The sequence below is a fragment of the Ictalurus furcatus genome, chromosome 20, assembly GCF_023375685.1.
Source record: "Ictalurus furcatus strain D&B chromosome 20, Billie_1.0, whole genome shotgun sequence".
NCBI classification, from domain to species: domain Eukaryota; kingdom Metazoa; phylum Chordata; class Actinopteri; order Siluriformes; family Ictaluridae; genus Ictalurus; species Ictalurus furcatus.
The window spans coordinates 3,080,072-3,095,786 of NC_071274.1; the positions used below are offsets into that span (position 1 = coordinate 3,080,072).

Genomic DNA, 15,715 nt, shown 5'->3' on the forward strand with positions numbered 1-15,715 from the left:
ACCTTCCGACCAATCAGAATACAGAACTGAACAGCGTGGTTTAAATACTGTTTATTTAGACGTGATGAAATTTCTGGATGAAGGTTCTGTATGGTTTCTGGAGTTTTCTAAAGGGGCTCCACTTGGAAACCATTTTACGGAAGAGTTGACCCTTTATGGCTCTATAGTAGATGCTAGATGGAACCTAGACTGTAGTCTCGTTGATGTGAATAACGGCACTGGAGTGATATCAAGGTTTATATAAAGGGGCAACGGTGGCTTTGTGGTTAAGGCTCTGAGTTACTGATCAGGAGGTCAGGGGTTCAAGCCCCAGCACTGCGAAGCTGCCACTGTTGGGCCCTTGAGCAAGGCCCTTAACTCCCTCTGCTCCAGGGGGCGCTGTATCATGGCTGACCCTGCACTCTGACCCTAACATGCGAAGAAAAGAATTTCACTGTATATATGTGATAAATAAAAACTCATCAGCATTATATAAACTTCAGCTCCTTTTCTTAGACGCTTGTACACTACAGCAAATCTGACACACATTTTTTTTTTTGCATTGAAAGCCTCATTCCCTGTAAGCAAATGAGCTTGTGGAATGCAGCTGCATCCAAAAAGCAAATACGAGCTCCGAGAGTGGTGGTGTGTATGTTCTGAGAGTGCACTCTCGCTCCTAATGGCTGCGGATGTATCGTTACAAGATGATGATCCCTCTCTGCCTTACATGCCAGCGCTCTTTTCAGACCTTTGATGCAAATTCTGAATGAACTACTCTATTAGTCAGACGAGCGCTAATTACGCCCTCATGGCGCCGAACGCACAACACCCTTCGACGCTCTTCTGCACCGAGGGCTCTTATCGCACGAGCATCAGAAACGGAGGACCGCGATCAGATTACAATCTTAGACTGATTCAGAACTAGAAGACGTTGTGACTAGAAGATTTCTTGCAATGTGGTTGCTCAGCTCATCCCTAAACACAAGGAAACCGTTTCATGATATTAGAATGGAAAATATCAATTGCTCTCTTCACAGCTCTGTGCTTTTCGGAATGTCTAACGAAACCAAAGTTTCCCTTGCTACAAGGGAAACATGCTCTAGATGAGTCGTCAGTGTCACCGCAGACATCGAAGCAATCCGAGCAGGATTAGAACAGAACAGAACAATCTCGCAGTAACCCTCGCAAATCTTTGCCAAGTCTCAAGTGATTTTAATCTTAACCACCAGTGCTTTCTAGTCCACAGAAGAGAACGTATTCCAGAGCTGAAACTAAAACACGTCCTGGAATTCCACCCAAGACTAGATCGACAGTTCCCGAATAGGTTTCTGCGATTGAGATATTTCAGTCAGAACCCTTCATTCATCTTCAAGTGCTTTATCCTGGTCAGGGTCAGGGTGGATCCGGAGCCGATCCTGGGAACGCTGGGCTCAAGGTGAGAGTACATGCCAAACGGGACACTCGTCAATCGCAGGGCTCCGTGCACACACACGTTCACACCTGGCAACAACTTAGGGTCGTCAATACCTGAAGTGTGGACAAGAACAAGGGAAGAACATGACATGTTTGTAACCTGAGGATCGGATTGAACCGGGGACCCTGAAAGAGCAACACTACCTGCTGCACCTCTGTACTGCCATCGGTGCAGTAGTGCAGAAAAAATAAAGGTGTATTTGTGTACTTTGAGGGCATAACCCATGTTTTGTAAATGTGGCATGAAAATTGTATGCAAATTGAAAGCATGACTATTGTAATATCATTTGCATATGAGTGGCCTGACGAATACTGGCCTACCAGTATTCCCAGTATAGGCACCGGATCTAAACCCTGACAGGGTGTGTACCTACCTCATGCCCAGTATTCCCGTAATAGGCTCCAGATCTAAACCCTGACACAGCGTGTATCTGCCTCATGCCCAGTATTCCCAGTATAGGCTCTGGATCTAAACCCTGACATGGTGTGTACCTGCCTCGTGCCCAGTATTCCCAGTATAGGCTCTGGATCTAAACCCTGACATGGTGTGTACCTGCCTTGTACCCAGTATTCCCAGTATAGCCTCTGGATCTAAACCCTGACACGGCGTGTACCTGCCTCGTGCCCAGTATTCCCAGTATAGGCTCTGGATCTAAACCCTGATATGGTGTGTACCTGCCTTGTACCCAGTATTCCCAGATCCACTGTGATCTTGAGCATGTAAAGCAGACACTGTACAGTAGATGAGTAAATAAGAGGAATACCTCGATTAAATCAAGTGCCTCTGTGTGCAAAATAGTTTTTTTAAAAAAGGAAAAAAGGCAATATTCAGAAACAAACAAAAAAAAGCAAGATTATTTGACATGGCTTGAGGGAACTATAGGGAATGATTTCAGCATGCATCAGTGTGCATAATGATAATACGCTTGTGCAAAATAAAGGTAAGAGTAATATATATATATACATTTAAAATATTATAATAAATCATTACTAATAGCTTGCCGTGTCACGGACGTGGCAACAATCCGTCCAGAAATCATGATGTGCGCAGGCGGAATCCCTTCTCGGAGAGATTCCCGCCGCTGAGAGGCTGCCGGGGGGCGCGACCGGAGGGCGGCGCGTGGGATTCGGGAGGCGGGCGGGGTAGGGGAGGTGGAGTAGGAGGGTATTTTCCAGGTTTAAATACAGCGCGGTGCGGGAGCTCCGTAAATAGTCGCGTCACACAACGCCGGTAATAATAATAATAATAATAATAATTAAAAAAAAAAAAACCCACGGAGGGCTTCACTATGAGATGCGACAGAGCGCGTGCGGAGTGACTGATGCCTGACGCGCTGCGCTCCTAACGAAACGCGTAACACGCACGCAGCGGACCGGATCGGGATGCACAGTTTACACTGATCTCGCCCAGCGTTCACAGTTGCGCCCGTGTGATTTTTATTCTTTTTTTATTATTATTATCATTATTATTTGTGTTGGAAAGTTTGCGCGCTCCCGTGTCGAGAGGGTGAATGCCCGCGCCTGCGTGCACGCGTCCCGATTCGAGCGCCAACTTCACACGGCCGGCTTTGGGCAAACGGAGAGGACCCGAGCTCTGCTGCTCCGCTCAGTTCAGCATGAAGTCTGCGGAAGAAGGTGTGTGTGTGCGTGTGTGTGTGTGTGTGCGTGTGTGTGCGCGCGCGCGCTGTGCTCGTTGTATATAACCTGCTTTAGCTCAACCTGATGCACTGTGTTTGAATTATTATTATTATCATTATTATTATTATCATTATTATAAGAATTACAATAAACAGACTTAATAGTGATTTGCACATTTCAATAGTCTAATGATGCAACTTGGATTCTATTGGACAATACAGGAGAAAGGAATAGACATAAATTTTCTATAGTAGACTCCACACTTTGGTAGTGCTTTACAGAAGAATACAGAAATTCAGAATAAAACTATATAGCACACACCCACCCTTTATATGCACACTCATAGTGATGCTTAGAGTAGAATCATCTCTATCTACTGTAGCATTTTACTGTCTGGTGAATGGACTCATATCTGAAGTGGAGTTATTTAAACACACTAACCCTAACCCTAACCCTAATCCTAACCCTAACCCAGTAACACAATACGCTCCTTTCCTAAAAAGTCGATTTGAATGGAAAAAAATAAATACAGTAGAATCCACGTCAAATCTAAAGCCATAGATTCCTGAACATTGCTTCAGGAGAATCGCAGATGCTTTCTTATTCACTGATTAATCGACTCGTGTCTTGGCAACACTGTACATCAACACTGCTAATACTAATAAAGATGTTTTGAGATGATGAAATTAAAACAGGCATAAAGTTTGCATGAAGTTTTATACTGAAGTTTTCGGTAGAACTGTAAACGAGGTGTTATTGACTGAAGGATTCTCTCATGTCTTGTGGAATGAAATGCTTTGGCAAATATGGTAATATTGTCATTCCATTAAAGCAGCCTGAAAAAGGATAGAATTGAATAGAGATGTGAGTTTGTATGAATTTCACGTTGATGCCTTTAGTTGAATGAGATTTATTATTATTATTATTATTATTATTATTATTATTATTATTGGACAGACATCTGAAATGCAAGTTAGTCAAATGTGTTATCAATAATGTAATCTGTCCTTTCGAAGTAACTCGATTGACATGTCCTGTAATGGGACGATAGAATAGAATAGAATAGAATAGTATAGAATTTGTTGATGCCTTTAATAAAAGTCAAATGCATGATCAATATTGTAAATTAAAAAGAGCAGGTTAATATATTTACTATAGAATAGAGATGCAATTTGTGTTAATTTTCTGTTGATGCTTTTAGTAAAAGTCAAATGCCTAATGGGCATTGTAACCTAAAAAGAGTAGGTCAATATACTTACTTTAAAACTGAATAGAATCGAATAGAATAGAATAGAGATGCGGTTTGTGTTCATTTCCTATTGACATCTTTAGTAAAAGGCAAGTGCCTAATGGACATCGTAACCTAAAAAGAGTAGGTCAATATATTTACTCTAAAAGAGAATAGAATAGAATAGAATTTGTGTTGATTTGCAGTTGATGCTTTTAGTAAAAGTCAAATGCATGATCAAGATTGTATCCTAAAAAGAGCAGGTTAATATATTTACTATAGAATAGAATAGAGATGCAATTTGTGTTAATTTTCTATTGATGCCTTTAGTAATAGTCAAATGCCTAATGGGCATTGTAACCTAAAAAGAGTAGGTCAATATATTTACTCTAAAACAGAATCGAATTGAATAGAATAGAAATGCAATTTGTGTTAATTTTCTGTTGATGCCTTTAGTAAAAGTCAAATGCCTAATGGGCATTGTAACCTAAAAAGAGTAGGTCAGTATGTCTACTCTAAAACAGAATAGAATTGAATAGAATAGAATAGAGATGCAGTCTGTATTAATTTCCTGTCAATTACTTTATTAATGCAGTATCACTACTGAAACCTAATACACCCAGTGCCAATATATTGACTTTGAAGAAGAATAGAATAGAATAGAATATTTGTATGAATTTCATGTTCATGCCTTTAGTAGAATTTTAAACGTTTATATGTTTATTGACTGATTTCTGGGCTGATATCTGAAACCCAGTGAGTTAAATAATGCCTTATCGGTAGGACCTTGACAAGCTAGTTACTTTGAAACAGAATAGAAATGAATAGAATAGTATTCTAGCATTCTAGAAGGTGTGGCTTTTGATCAAGCCTTGCTGTGTACTTGTTAATGCGTTGCGTCTTTCTCACATCATGTCAGTCTTGAAACCACAAGCAGTCCGTTGTAACACCTAAGAGTTTTGTTGTTGTTGTTGTTGTCGTTGCACCAGAGCGCAGCTGTTATGGCCACGAATAGAATCGCCCGTCCCTGTGATAGTTGCATCAATATGTTGCAAGATTGCTGCCTCAGTTTTCTTTCTGTTTCTTTTTTTTTTTTTTAAAATGTTTTACTCAAGTGTGTGAGTTCAGTCGGGATCAGGAGTGCATCATTTGTTAGGAGACGAAAGCTCGCCGTCGGTGATACGGGAATGTGTATCAGGGAGTTCATGATGGATGATGGATCTCCATCTCGTATGCTTACTCCAGTAACTAAAGCGCACTGATGTCATGGGCTGTGCGTCGATTTGGGGTTCCTTCTGTCTGTCTGTGCGGTTTGGGGGATTGCATTACTGTGGTGAGGGGAGCATGATTATTCGTTGCAGCCCTCTGCTTTTAAGCCTCATAATTGATAGCAGACTGCTTGGTTTGGGTATGCATGTGTGTCGCCTCAGCACTTGAGCCCACATGTGTGTGTGTGTGTGTGTGTGTGTGTCCTCTCAGCTCTTCAGCCTGCTGACGACGGCAGTTTTCTGCACCCCTCTTCCCATGTTTTTGCCCAAACCTCTGTCTCTTATACCCATAATTCCACCAGACACACAATTAAGAGGCTGACTCTCCCCAACTCAGGCCAGTGAGTGAGTGTTTAAAAAAAAAAAAACATCAACTCCAGACTCTCCTGTAGGTTGCACATGTGGACACTTTGCATAAGGTAAAATTCCATCAATAGGGGCGACTTCTGCTTTATCTGACCATGCATTCATGCGCGTGGTGGACGGTAACACAATCTACAGTCGCTCACTTTCCTGTCAAGCGACTCCGCTGAGCCTGAAATGCAAACAAGCCATGCCACGAGAAGAGAAAACCCCCGTGTGCATGTACGCAACTTCTGCAGACGTACCTGCTACTCTTTTCTGCAGAGCGTGTGTGTGTGTGTGTGTGTGTGTGTGTGTGTGTGAATCACAGAGTGCCTCAAAGTAGTCGAAAAAGGAACTAGTAAGGGGCGGATCTGTCTGTGAGAGAACCCTCAGAATGAGGCGGCAGGTGTTTTTTTTTTTTTTTTATGAGAGTAAGGAAGAGATAAGAGCTCTGGTGTGACTGAACAGGATGTCAAAAGCCACTGCTCTGCTCTGCTAGAGGAGCTGCTGATACACAGCGGCGCTTAAACACTCCTTCCTGGAGACACCGAAGATGGGATCCGGCCATAAAGAGCCCGAATTCGATTTCAGCTTTCTGTTTGAGTACGGCAGCCGAGGCAGAGAGATGGAAATGGAGAGAGGTGTGTTGGGCAGGTGGCAGTGTGTGTGTGTGTGTGTGTGTGAACATGTATGTGTATGTGTAAAGTGTCTATGAGTGAATATATTTTTTCTCGTTTGATAGACATAAAAATATATAGTGTCTCATTAGTTTATTTATCTGTGTAAAAGGTGATATTGAGTGCGTTTACACTGGAAATAAATACAAAAATTTGCATGTTTTATTCAAATTTGCTAAACAATTTGGTATGTTTCATTCAAATATGACAAATTTGGTAACCATTTCATTCAGATTAATTCGATACAAAAGTGTTCTTTGAGTTATGCTGGTGTGTGTGTGAGAGAGAGAGAGAGAAAGAGAGAGAGAGAGAGAGAGAGAGAGAGAGAGAAATTCTTATATAAATCAGATTGCTTTAAAAAAAAAATTCGATTTTTTTTTTATTTATTTATTTTTTTTTTTTATAAACCGCAAAGTCTATTCAAGAGTGACAGCTATTTTTTTTCGGTGCATCTGCTTCTGGAAATAGTCTGTCACACACTAAATTTAGTCAGTCTGCCCACGCATTCTGTGGTGCATGACAGGTTCATCATTTCACGTGGTGTCCTGGTTGCATACCGCTTCAGTTAGCAAATATAGATTGAGGTGAAGGGGACGGCCACAAAAAAAAGCATCGCTGCTCAAACAGAACGCAGTGTTTTCTTTAGAAACCTGAATGGGTATGAAGATAGGGTCACGATGAGGACATTTTTATTTTTTTGGCGCATTTTGTTGTCCTTTAAACCAGTGAAATCGTTACATTAAGTAAACGAAGGCATTAAAATAACTGGTACAAATGATCAATGATCACTGGACGGTTGTTGGAGTTTCTGGTTCTATCCTTGGTACTTTTTGCACAAACCCCTTTTTTGTTTTTTTAATTAAAAGAACTCAAAGAAGCGAGAGTAATTTGTTGTATTTCTATGATTTAAGACTATAAGCTAACCTTACTCATCCCCTTGAGCTAACCTTAAACATTTGTTACTTTCCATATGTTACCTCATGCAAAGTTTTTCATGCCTCAGAGTAGATTTTGAAGTAAGCCTCCGTGGTGCTGCTTTCTTTCACTTGCAGTAATAGATGTGCCAGATGTTGAGCTTTTGTAGTTTACTCATCAGCATCTTCTTCTTTTGTCCTTGCAGAGGCTTTTAGCTACACGCCAAATGTGAGTCTGTCTCTCCCACTTGGCATGGCCAATCCCTGCTTGGCATCTCAGTACCACAGTCTTCAATCAAGCCCCGTTATTTCAGTCTCATCATGCCACCAAGCGAGCTACGGACTCCACGAGAGCGCCATGGCTCCGAACTACTACTTCCCTGGGCTCCGTCCCAATGGCGCACCCCCTTTGGAAAGGCCACGCATTGAGATCACTACTTATGGCCAGATGCCTGAGGAAGAGGTGGAGGAGAGTGGGACCATGGGCCCTGTGGCTAAGCGAGTCAATATCGTGACCTTGACCTTGCCCAGTGCTGATGGGTACCGTGACCCAAGCAGTCTGAGTCCAGCAAGTAGCTGCAACTCTGAGGCTTCATATGAGTCTGGTTTCTACAACTATGAAAATTCACCCCAGAACTCACCCTGGCAATCGCCCTGTGTCTCGCCCAAAGGCACATCCATTTCTATGCTGTCTTGCCCCCCTCATGGGCATGCCCCTGGTCCATCCCCTCGTCACTCCCCTTCCACCTCCCCCAACGATGACATCGGAAGTCATGGCAAGCGGAAGTATAGCTTCAACGGCACCCCTTATGGGCACGCATCAGGCATCTCGCCCAACCACTCGCCCGGGGCTTCACCTCAGGGTTCACCAAGGCTTGAAGAAAACTGGCTGGGAACCACTAACCAGTACACCAATTCAGCCATCGTGGCAGCCATCAACGCCCTCAGTACAGACGGCTTACCCGATCTCGGGGATGGTGTTCCCAACAAGAGCCGGAAGACCAGCGTAGAGCACAATTCCAGCATGAGCCTGAAGGTGGAGCCGGCAAACGACGATCCAGGCACGGATCTCGGCCAGGAGGACTATACCAACTCAAACCGTATGCCATTCAAGAAGGAGAGCTATTGCTCAGGATTCCTGGATGTTCCTCCTCACCCATACTCGTGGCCCAAGCCCAAACCTTACCTCAGGTACAAGAAAAATTCCTGATCTATTTAAATATTTGATGTTAGGTTTATTGACACACAGGCTTCAAGCACATGGCTATAGATCTTGAGTGATTTATTTGTGTTTACATGTAGATTATAACGTACTACAAAGTCTCCTCCTTGGTATCTTATATAAAACTAGTTTATATATTCTAAGAGTAGTCATAGCAGTAGGAGACCGAAGGCAGAAAGTTCATACGTATTTCATGAATCACTTTTCGAAGGGTGGCGCAATGGATTGTGGACTAGTTCCCATAGCAACCTCGACACAAACACTCGCTAACACACGATTTTATTATTTTGTTGTTTTTACTGTTTTTAACAGGCCTCTCGGTCCGCCTGTGGTCATAGTGCACAAGTGTGTATGCGTGTACGCACTTTCCTCCGCCGGCACACTTTCCTGCCGGAAATCAAGTGTTTGAGGGTGATAGTGTGGAACAGGAAGTGATGGTGTCAGTGCTGGTGGCGCTGGCTGCAGATTCTCCTTCCCTCTCAGACGCATTAGGCTGATAAAAGGCAGATAAAAACACAGATAAAAGTACAGAGGGAAGCCGGTTCGTTTTGGGTCAGCAAACACACCAAAAGTTCCAAGAGGATGCCTGAGATTGTGTTGCTTTAGGTTGCATCGTCCAGGCATCCGGGTGTGCTGAAATGTTGTTCCGTCGACGTGTGTTTTCACGTGGGAATGTGTCCTATCTGGACAACGGAGAATCAACATTCACAAGCGCAAAACAAAACACAGTTTTAAAAAAAAAAAGAAAGGCGTTTTCTGAACTGATATTATACCATCATTTCGGTGGAACCAATTTCATCCACTTAAAAGCACAAGCGCTTTCGTGGAGACCCGGACTGATGAGCTGTCAGACCGTGATAGAATGCATGGAAGACTTTAAATGGAACACATGCTTTTGTCATTAATTCTTCTAAAAGAAGAAGAAGAAGAAAAAAAAAAAAAACGTCCACAATTAGCTGCCAGACTTTGGAAATTAAGTATGTCAGGCTGTGACGACAACAGATTAGATTAGAGACAATGATGAAACGGAGGGGTCCGGATCCCAAACGCTTGCCAGAGCAGGCCGAAAATCTGGTTTCACTCATCCGATTAATGCCTGCAAGACGGGGTCTGTGAGTGTGTGTGTAATCCATAAATCTTGACGAAGTGTTCTGTCCTCTAATTTGGCAGCCCGTCTCTGCCGGCTCTTGATTGGCAGCTGCCGTCCTGCTCAGGCCCTTACAATCTGCAGATCGAGGTGCAGCCCAAATCTCACCACCGTGCCCACTATGAGACGGAGGGCAGCCGAGGGGCAGTGAAGGCTCTGTCAGGAGGGCACCCTGTGGTGCAGGTATGCTAACCTTTCTTCCACTATCTAGAAAACCTTACAATATAACCTTACTGAAATTTGTCTAATCCACCTCATTCAGCTAATCACAAGCCTGGGGGGAGGGGGGGGGTAGTAACCACCAGTCACTTGATGGAAAAAAGCTTTTCTGAAAGTCGAAAAATTTACATATAACCCCATATATATATATGTACATATATATATATATATATATATATATATATATATATATATATATATATATATATATATATATCCGTAAACTTCAGTTATGACTGTGACAGGCTTGACTGCGCTGTTTATAGGCTTCAGTTGAGCAAACAGCATCTCAAATCAAGTTCTAATTATTTATTACCGTTACAATGATTTGTTATTAAGTGTTATTAAGCTAACTGATGATAACTATATAGTTATGTGGTTAGGTTAAATAGGCATTTATAGAATGTCACATTAAGTCACATTAATGAATTAACGAGGCCAGGCAGGAAAACCGAGAGGAGATATTACGAATGTGAAACTGGGAAGAGGGCGGGGCTTCCAGGGTGTCTGAGGGGTTCATATCGGAGAGTTAAAAACACTTACACAACTGTCAATCGTTCCAGATTCACATGCCGAGAACTTTAAAAGAAAATACACCTCATTTATAGAGTATGACTGGGAAAACGACGCAAAAGTGCCTTAACTATTAACAATGACAAACGCGTTACTTATCTTTTACTTATAACAAAGACATTACTTATCTTTTGAGAGATTTAAAAATGTAATTAAACATGTAATTAAGGATCCTGGAACTGGAATGAGCACTGCATTTACTCTGCGATGAAGAAACACAGTTTTATTGCACATGACTTTCTCCTTGTTCTTTTCTGTATAAAACGTCTTGACAGGGCCAGTTTTGCTGGCTGACCATCAGAGCTTTTCAATAAGGGCAGGCGTGCATTTGAGAGTGACAGAAAGAAAAAGAGAGAAAGAAAAAGAGAGTGTGTATGTGCTTTGTGAGTGACATGCTGGTGTGTGTATGTGTTATTAATGGACCACGAAGTCCGGAGTCGATCGTCTACACCGTTTGTAGGAGCGAACTGCAGTGGCGCATATTATCGCAATTACTGTGGAGCGGGAGCACCGCGTCTAACTATTGTGCTTGGCAGGCGTTATAGGATCCACGTCACTCTCACCTGCATTACCTAACACGTGTTAGAAAAAAGCGTTCTCTATTTTTCTCTGTCTTGAACTTGCCCCTTAATTCCCTTCTTGGTTTATCCAAGGTGGAAAGTGCACTTGAAAGTGCAATGCTACATGTGTGTGTGTGTGTGTGTGTATGTGGTCGGGAGTGACGTGCGTGTGGCCATGAAATCAATAATGTAATACATTCAGACACAGACACACTGGCGCGGTGCTGCCGTCTCTTGGTAAAGGCAGTAGTCGAGGCATTGCAGCTGTTTTCCAAACCCTTATTTTCTCCCCAGTCGAACACGGGCACTTTCACTTCCCAGCACAGCAGCTGCCGCCCAGCCAGTTTCAAACCCAATTCATCAACTCTCAGGTGTTATTTATAATCCATTTCCTCCCCCAGTAGAAGTCATGTCTCAATGTTGAAGGTGAATTTGTTAACACAGGCCTGCAGGGAGGTAGACGTTAACCAATGTAGCCTGTCATAGGCTTGGTATTGAGAGCTGGACCTGACTAAGCTTATACCACTCCATCTCTCATGGGTCCAGTGTTAAGAGAAAATAATGGGAACAAAAATATAAACACTGGGACCTTTAAGCTGATTTGACTGAAGCTGTAACCTTTATTCTAAGTCTATTCTAAGATTGACACGATATGGCCAAAACTTTGTGGAAACCTGACCTTCGGAACCATATGTGGTAGTTCCCCAAGCACAAAGTTGGAAGAACATCATTTTATAGAATATCTTTGGATGCTGTAGCACTAAGATTTGTGTAGAAGAACTTGAGTGTCCTGCACAGAGCCCTGACCTCAACCCCACTGAACTCCTTGGGGATGAACTGGAAGGCCAACTGTGCCCCAGGCCTCCTCACCCAACATCAGCGTCTGACCTCACTAATGCTCTTGTGGCTGAATGTGTGGCACAATAAAAGTCACGCTCCAGAATCTAGTGGAAAGCCTTCCCAGAAGAGTAGAGGTTATTATAACAGCAAAATGGGGAATCATTCTTTAGTGGGATGTTCAACAAGCACATCTGAATGTTATGCTCAGGTGTCCACAAACTTTTGACCATAAAGTGTATTCCAATCTCCACTGGGATTCATATATTTGTATAACAGCCACCGATTATTTTACAGCTTTTTTATATTTCAAAACAGTAGAATTTCCCTTTTGGAGCGTCTCAGTTGTACAGTGCGATTTGATTTTCTCTGAAGTTGAAAAATACCACTTCAGTGACGCACTTCATCTGCCATGCTCGCATTGTTAGCATGCTTCGACTTTTACTTTTCTTCACTGTGATTTAAAGCCTTAACTGCTCTAGTTCAGGGGAAATATACGAGGGCTTTCGTCAGCCTGCAGCCTCTCGAGCAGACAGCAGAAGCTTACTCGCTGCTCTCTCGAGTGGGTTAGGCAATCCTGCCTAGTGAGAGAGGTGCTGCGAGAAAGGAGCTTCAGCTTAGTCATGCTTCAACTCTTGCCAGCATTTGCCATAGATGATCCAAAGCTGAGAGTAGAGTGGGTTTAATTTTGACCCCTCTTGCCTTTTTACTTACTCTCCTTGCTTAAGCATCATTCACATGATGGCTCCCAGGGTAAGGCAGTAATGAAGAGCAGGCTTTGGGCGGATGGATGGCAGCCATGGAGAATGGCAGCAAGGGGGAAGAGGGTGTGGGGCACAGGGAGTCAACAGGCAGGCAGCTGAGGCTCGGCAGAGCTCCTTTCCCTCTGGGACCCCCTGCTTCCTGCTGATTAAGGACCCTAGGCACCAGTGGTGCCCCTACAGAGGAGTAGGGCATGGTATGGGGGGGCAGAGAAGGACAGGAGTCCCACAACCCAGCTGATGCTAGCGTTCTGGGACTCCAGGGGCATTGTCTCACTGCAGGTGTCATTTCTGGTGAGGCGTTCATCTCTCAAAAGTGCTCCCAAGTCAATCCATGGGATGACACTCACTCCAAAATGTTTCCTTTCATGCATCAATACACACACACACACACACACACACACACACACATGCTGCTTCTATTGTGGTGGTGACACAGTTTTCCTGGAGAGTAGCATTGACAAAACAAGAATACAAACAAAGTGGTAGCCACCAGTGGCGCCCATCCCTTGTCAAACAGAGCCACATCACACTTCATTTGTATAGTGAACACATGGGGTTTGACTTTGAATTTTCTGTCATGTGATGTAAACAGCTGGAACACCAACAAAAAATGGTGCCCCCCCCCACTTCTCCCAGGCTGGACTGTTTGTCTGCCCCCTGGTATACTCATTAGTTATCATCGAGGGTTCCACCATAATGAGCAGAGGTGTTTTTCTAACCCCTTTTACCGCTGCTGCCAAACACACAGACTTCCCTTTGTTTAGGAAAGTTCTTTCATAGAGGTGACATCACTCTCCCTCTCCACTACACCGCTGGCAGACTGGAGACCAAAGCTTGAGAGAGATGCCCCATACTGACCGACATCTCCTTCCCCTACTTAGAAAAGGATCTGTGAACTGACCATTCCATCTTTGCCAGTACCCTTATTCCTGATCTCCTCAACTCTTGTATTTGCCCGTATGGGTTATTATGGAGGAAGCTGACCCCGGCAGCCACTTTTCCTCTTCTTTAGCTACTGCCAACCGCAACACTACTGGGGGGTGTCCGTCTGTGGAAAAGGCAGATTGCTGCACTACAGCCATTGCCAACATCTACATGATGGTTTTCAGAAGCATTCTGGGGGGAATCTCAAGGTCTACCTATGAGGGAAAGAGCACCTCAAGAATGATGGGTTTTCCATCAATTTGAAATGAATATCGTGAATGTTTGCCAGTGCTGAATTACATGGAATTATGTTTTGAGGAGGGTGAAGACCAAGCTGTGACTCACTAAGTATTCACATTACTCATTTCTATGTTATAAAAACTTTAACTGGCATTGGTTAAAATAAAAAAAAAAACCCATATCTGATAGTCAGGATGCCGAGTAATCTGATTCCCTTTTGCATGGAGTGATTCCCCATGTTGGGTACTGCTTGGGTGCTCTGATTTCAAAGCCTGAGTTTTGGACGAATACTACGAAATGCGTTGGAGATCAGAGATTTGCTCTCTGAAAACATGTTTCTCCAGAAAGTCTACTACAACCCTTTGAACAAGCCTGGAATCCCCATCATTGTTTCATATTGAAGCCCAGTTGACAGCTCTATTTTAAAAAAAATCAAGAACGTATCATCTTGCAAATAATTACTGTCTCATGTTTATTATGTAAAGATACATTAAACACTCCATGCCCAGATTTCCTTTTCTTTGAGGGGCTCCCCTTACTCAAGACCTCGGTATTGGGAAACCACTAATTGCAACCATGGAGTAACTCGAAGAATGCTGTGCGACGGCAACATTTTCATTGGTCTGAGGTGCTGACCACAGATTTATGAGGTAAGGCATCGTTGGCCGCCACTTAGATCACGGGGCACTGGAATCCTGCACACGTCAGTGTGTAGCATTTGGCAAGACACTCTGGTACTAAGACGTTTTAAGCCATCGATTTATACAGTGCTTATGATCTCTATGATCTTTGGTCTAGACATGGGGAGCTCTAAACGTTGGCCCTCAGTGACATTCGTTTCGCATTTGCGTTTTAATACCCACCACAGACTATTGTCACTCTGCTGAAAACCATTACAGCGACACTGATTACTGAGGCAGCCAATTACAATAAAGCAACTCTCTCACAAACAACTCTCTCTCTCTCTTTCTCACACACACACACACACACACACACACACACACACACACACACACACATACAGCAAATACTATGCGAATCAACAGAGAGCTAATAAAAGGGACTCTAGGGTGGAAGAGAGAAGACTTAGATGAGCGAGGATTTAATTTGGTACAGAGAGGCCTCGCTTGGTTACCGTCAGCGCCTATGAGCGAATGTGATAATGGACCAAGGTCCCCCTCCCTCCTTTTCTCCAACCTTGCACTCTTACTGTTTCTCTCCCTCTCCCCCTTTCTACGCCACGTGGACTAGACCAGTCATGACATTCCTACTTACCACCGTAAAGAGTACAAGAGACAGAAATAAGAGCAGGAATGAGTTAGAACGAGTGACATAATGTTAAGTAATACAGAGAAAGAAAAAGTCCAAATGTTGCTCACTTAATGTAACTCTCTGATGTCACCACTCATCAGCCTCTCATTTCCTTAAACAAATGCGCCAATTGCAAATCCTGGAGCTGTGTGACCCTGCAGGACTGATGCATTTCCAGGGAGGACATTTCACTAATACCTAGGAGCCATACTGATATAGGAAGTGCTTCTGCAGAGCATGTCATGTGCCATATTAATTGTGGGTAATGAGAGCACATTTCCTTATTAAGGAATTCTGTTGATTTATATGCGGAGTTGCCAGATAGGCGTACCTAATAAACTGGCAACTCAGGCGATATGGAGGAAAAAAAACTATATACAGTGAGTTGCCTGTTTA

The 15,715-nt window shown here is 43.3% G+C and overlaps 1 protein-coding gene across 2 annotated transcripts in view; it reads left to right on the forward strand.

The window, feature by feature from the left end:
- Positions 1 to 2,722: 2,722 nt before the first annotated feature.
- Positions 2,723 to 15,715, forward strand: part of LOC128623962 (nuclear factor of activated T-cells, cytoplasmic 1-like) — a 63,082-nt gene continuing 50,089 nt past the window's right edge. The window contains exons 1-3 of one of the 2 annotated variants that reach the window (XM_053651185.1): positions 2,723 to 3,087; positions 7,729 to 8,713; positions 9,915 to 10,074. In XM_053651185.1, the coding sequence (XP_053507160.1) occupies positions 2,964 to 3,087; positions 7,729 to 8,713; positions 9,915 to 10,074 (1,269 nt within the window). In that variant the 5' untranslated portion in view covers positions 2,723 to 2,963. Of the gene's footprint in view, positions 3,088 to 4,036; positions 6,573 to 7,728; positions 8,714 to 9,914; positions 10,075 to 15,715 lie in introns of those variants that run through there. The other variant, XM_053651186.1, reaches the window with a different exon arrangement.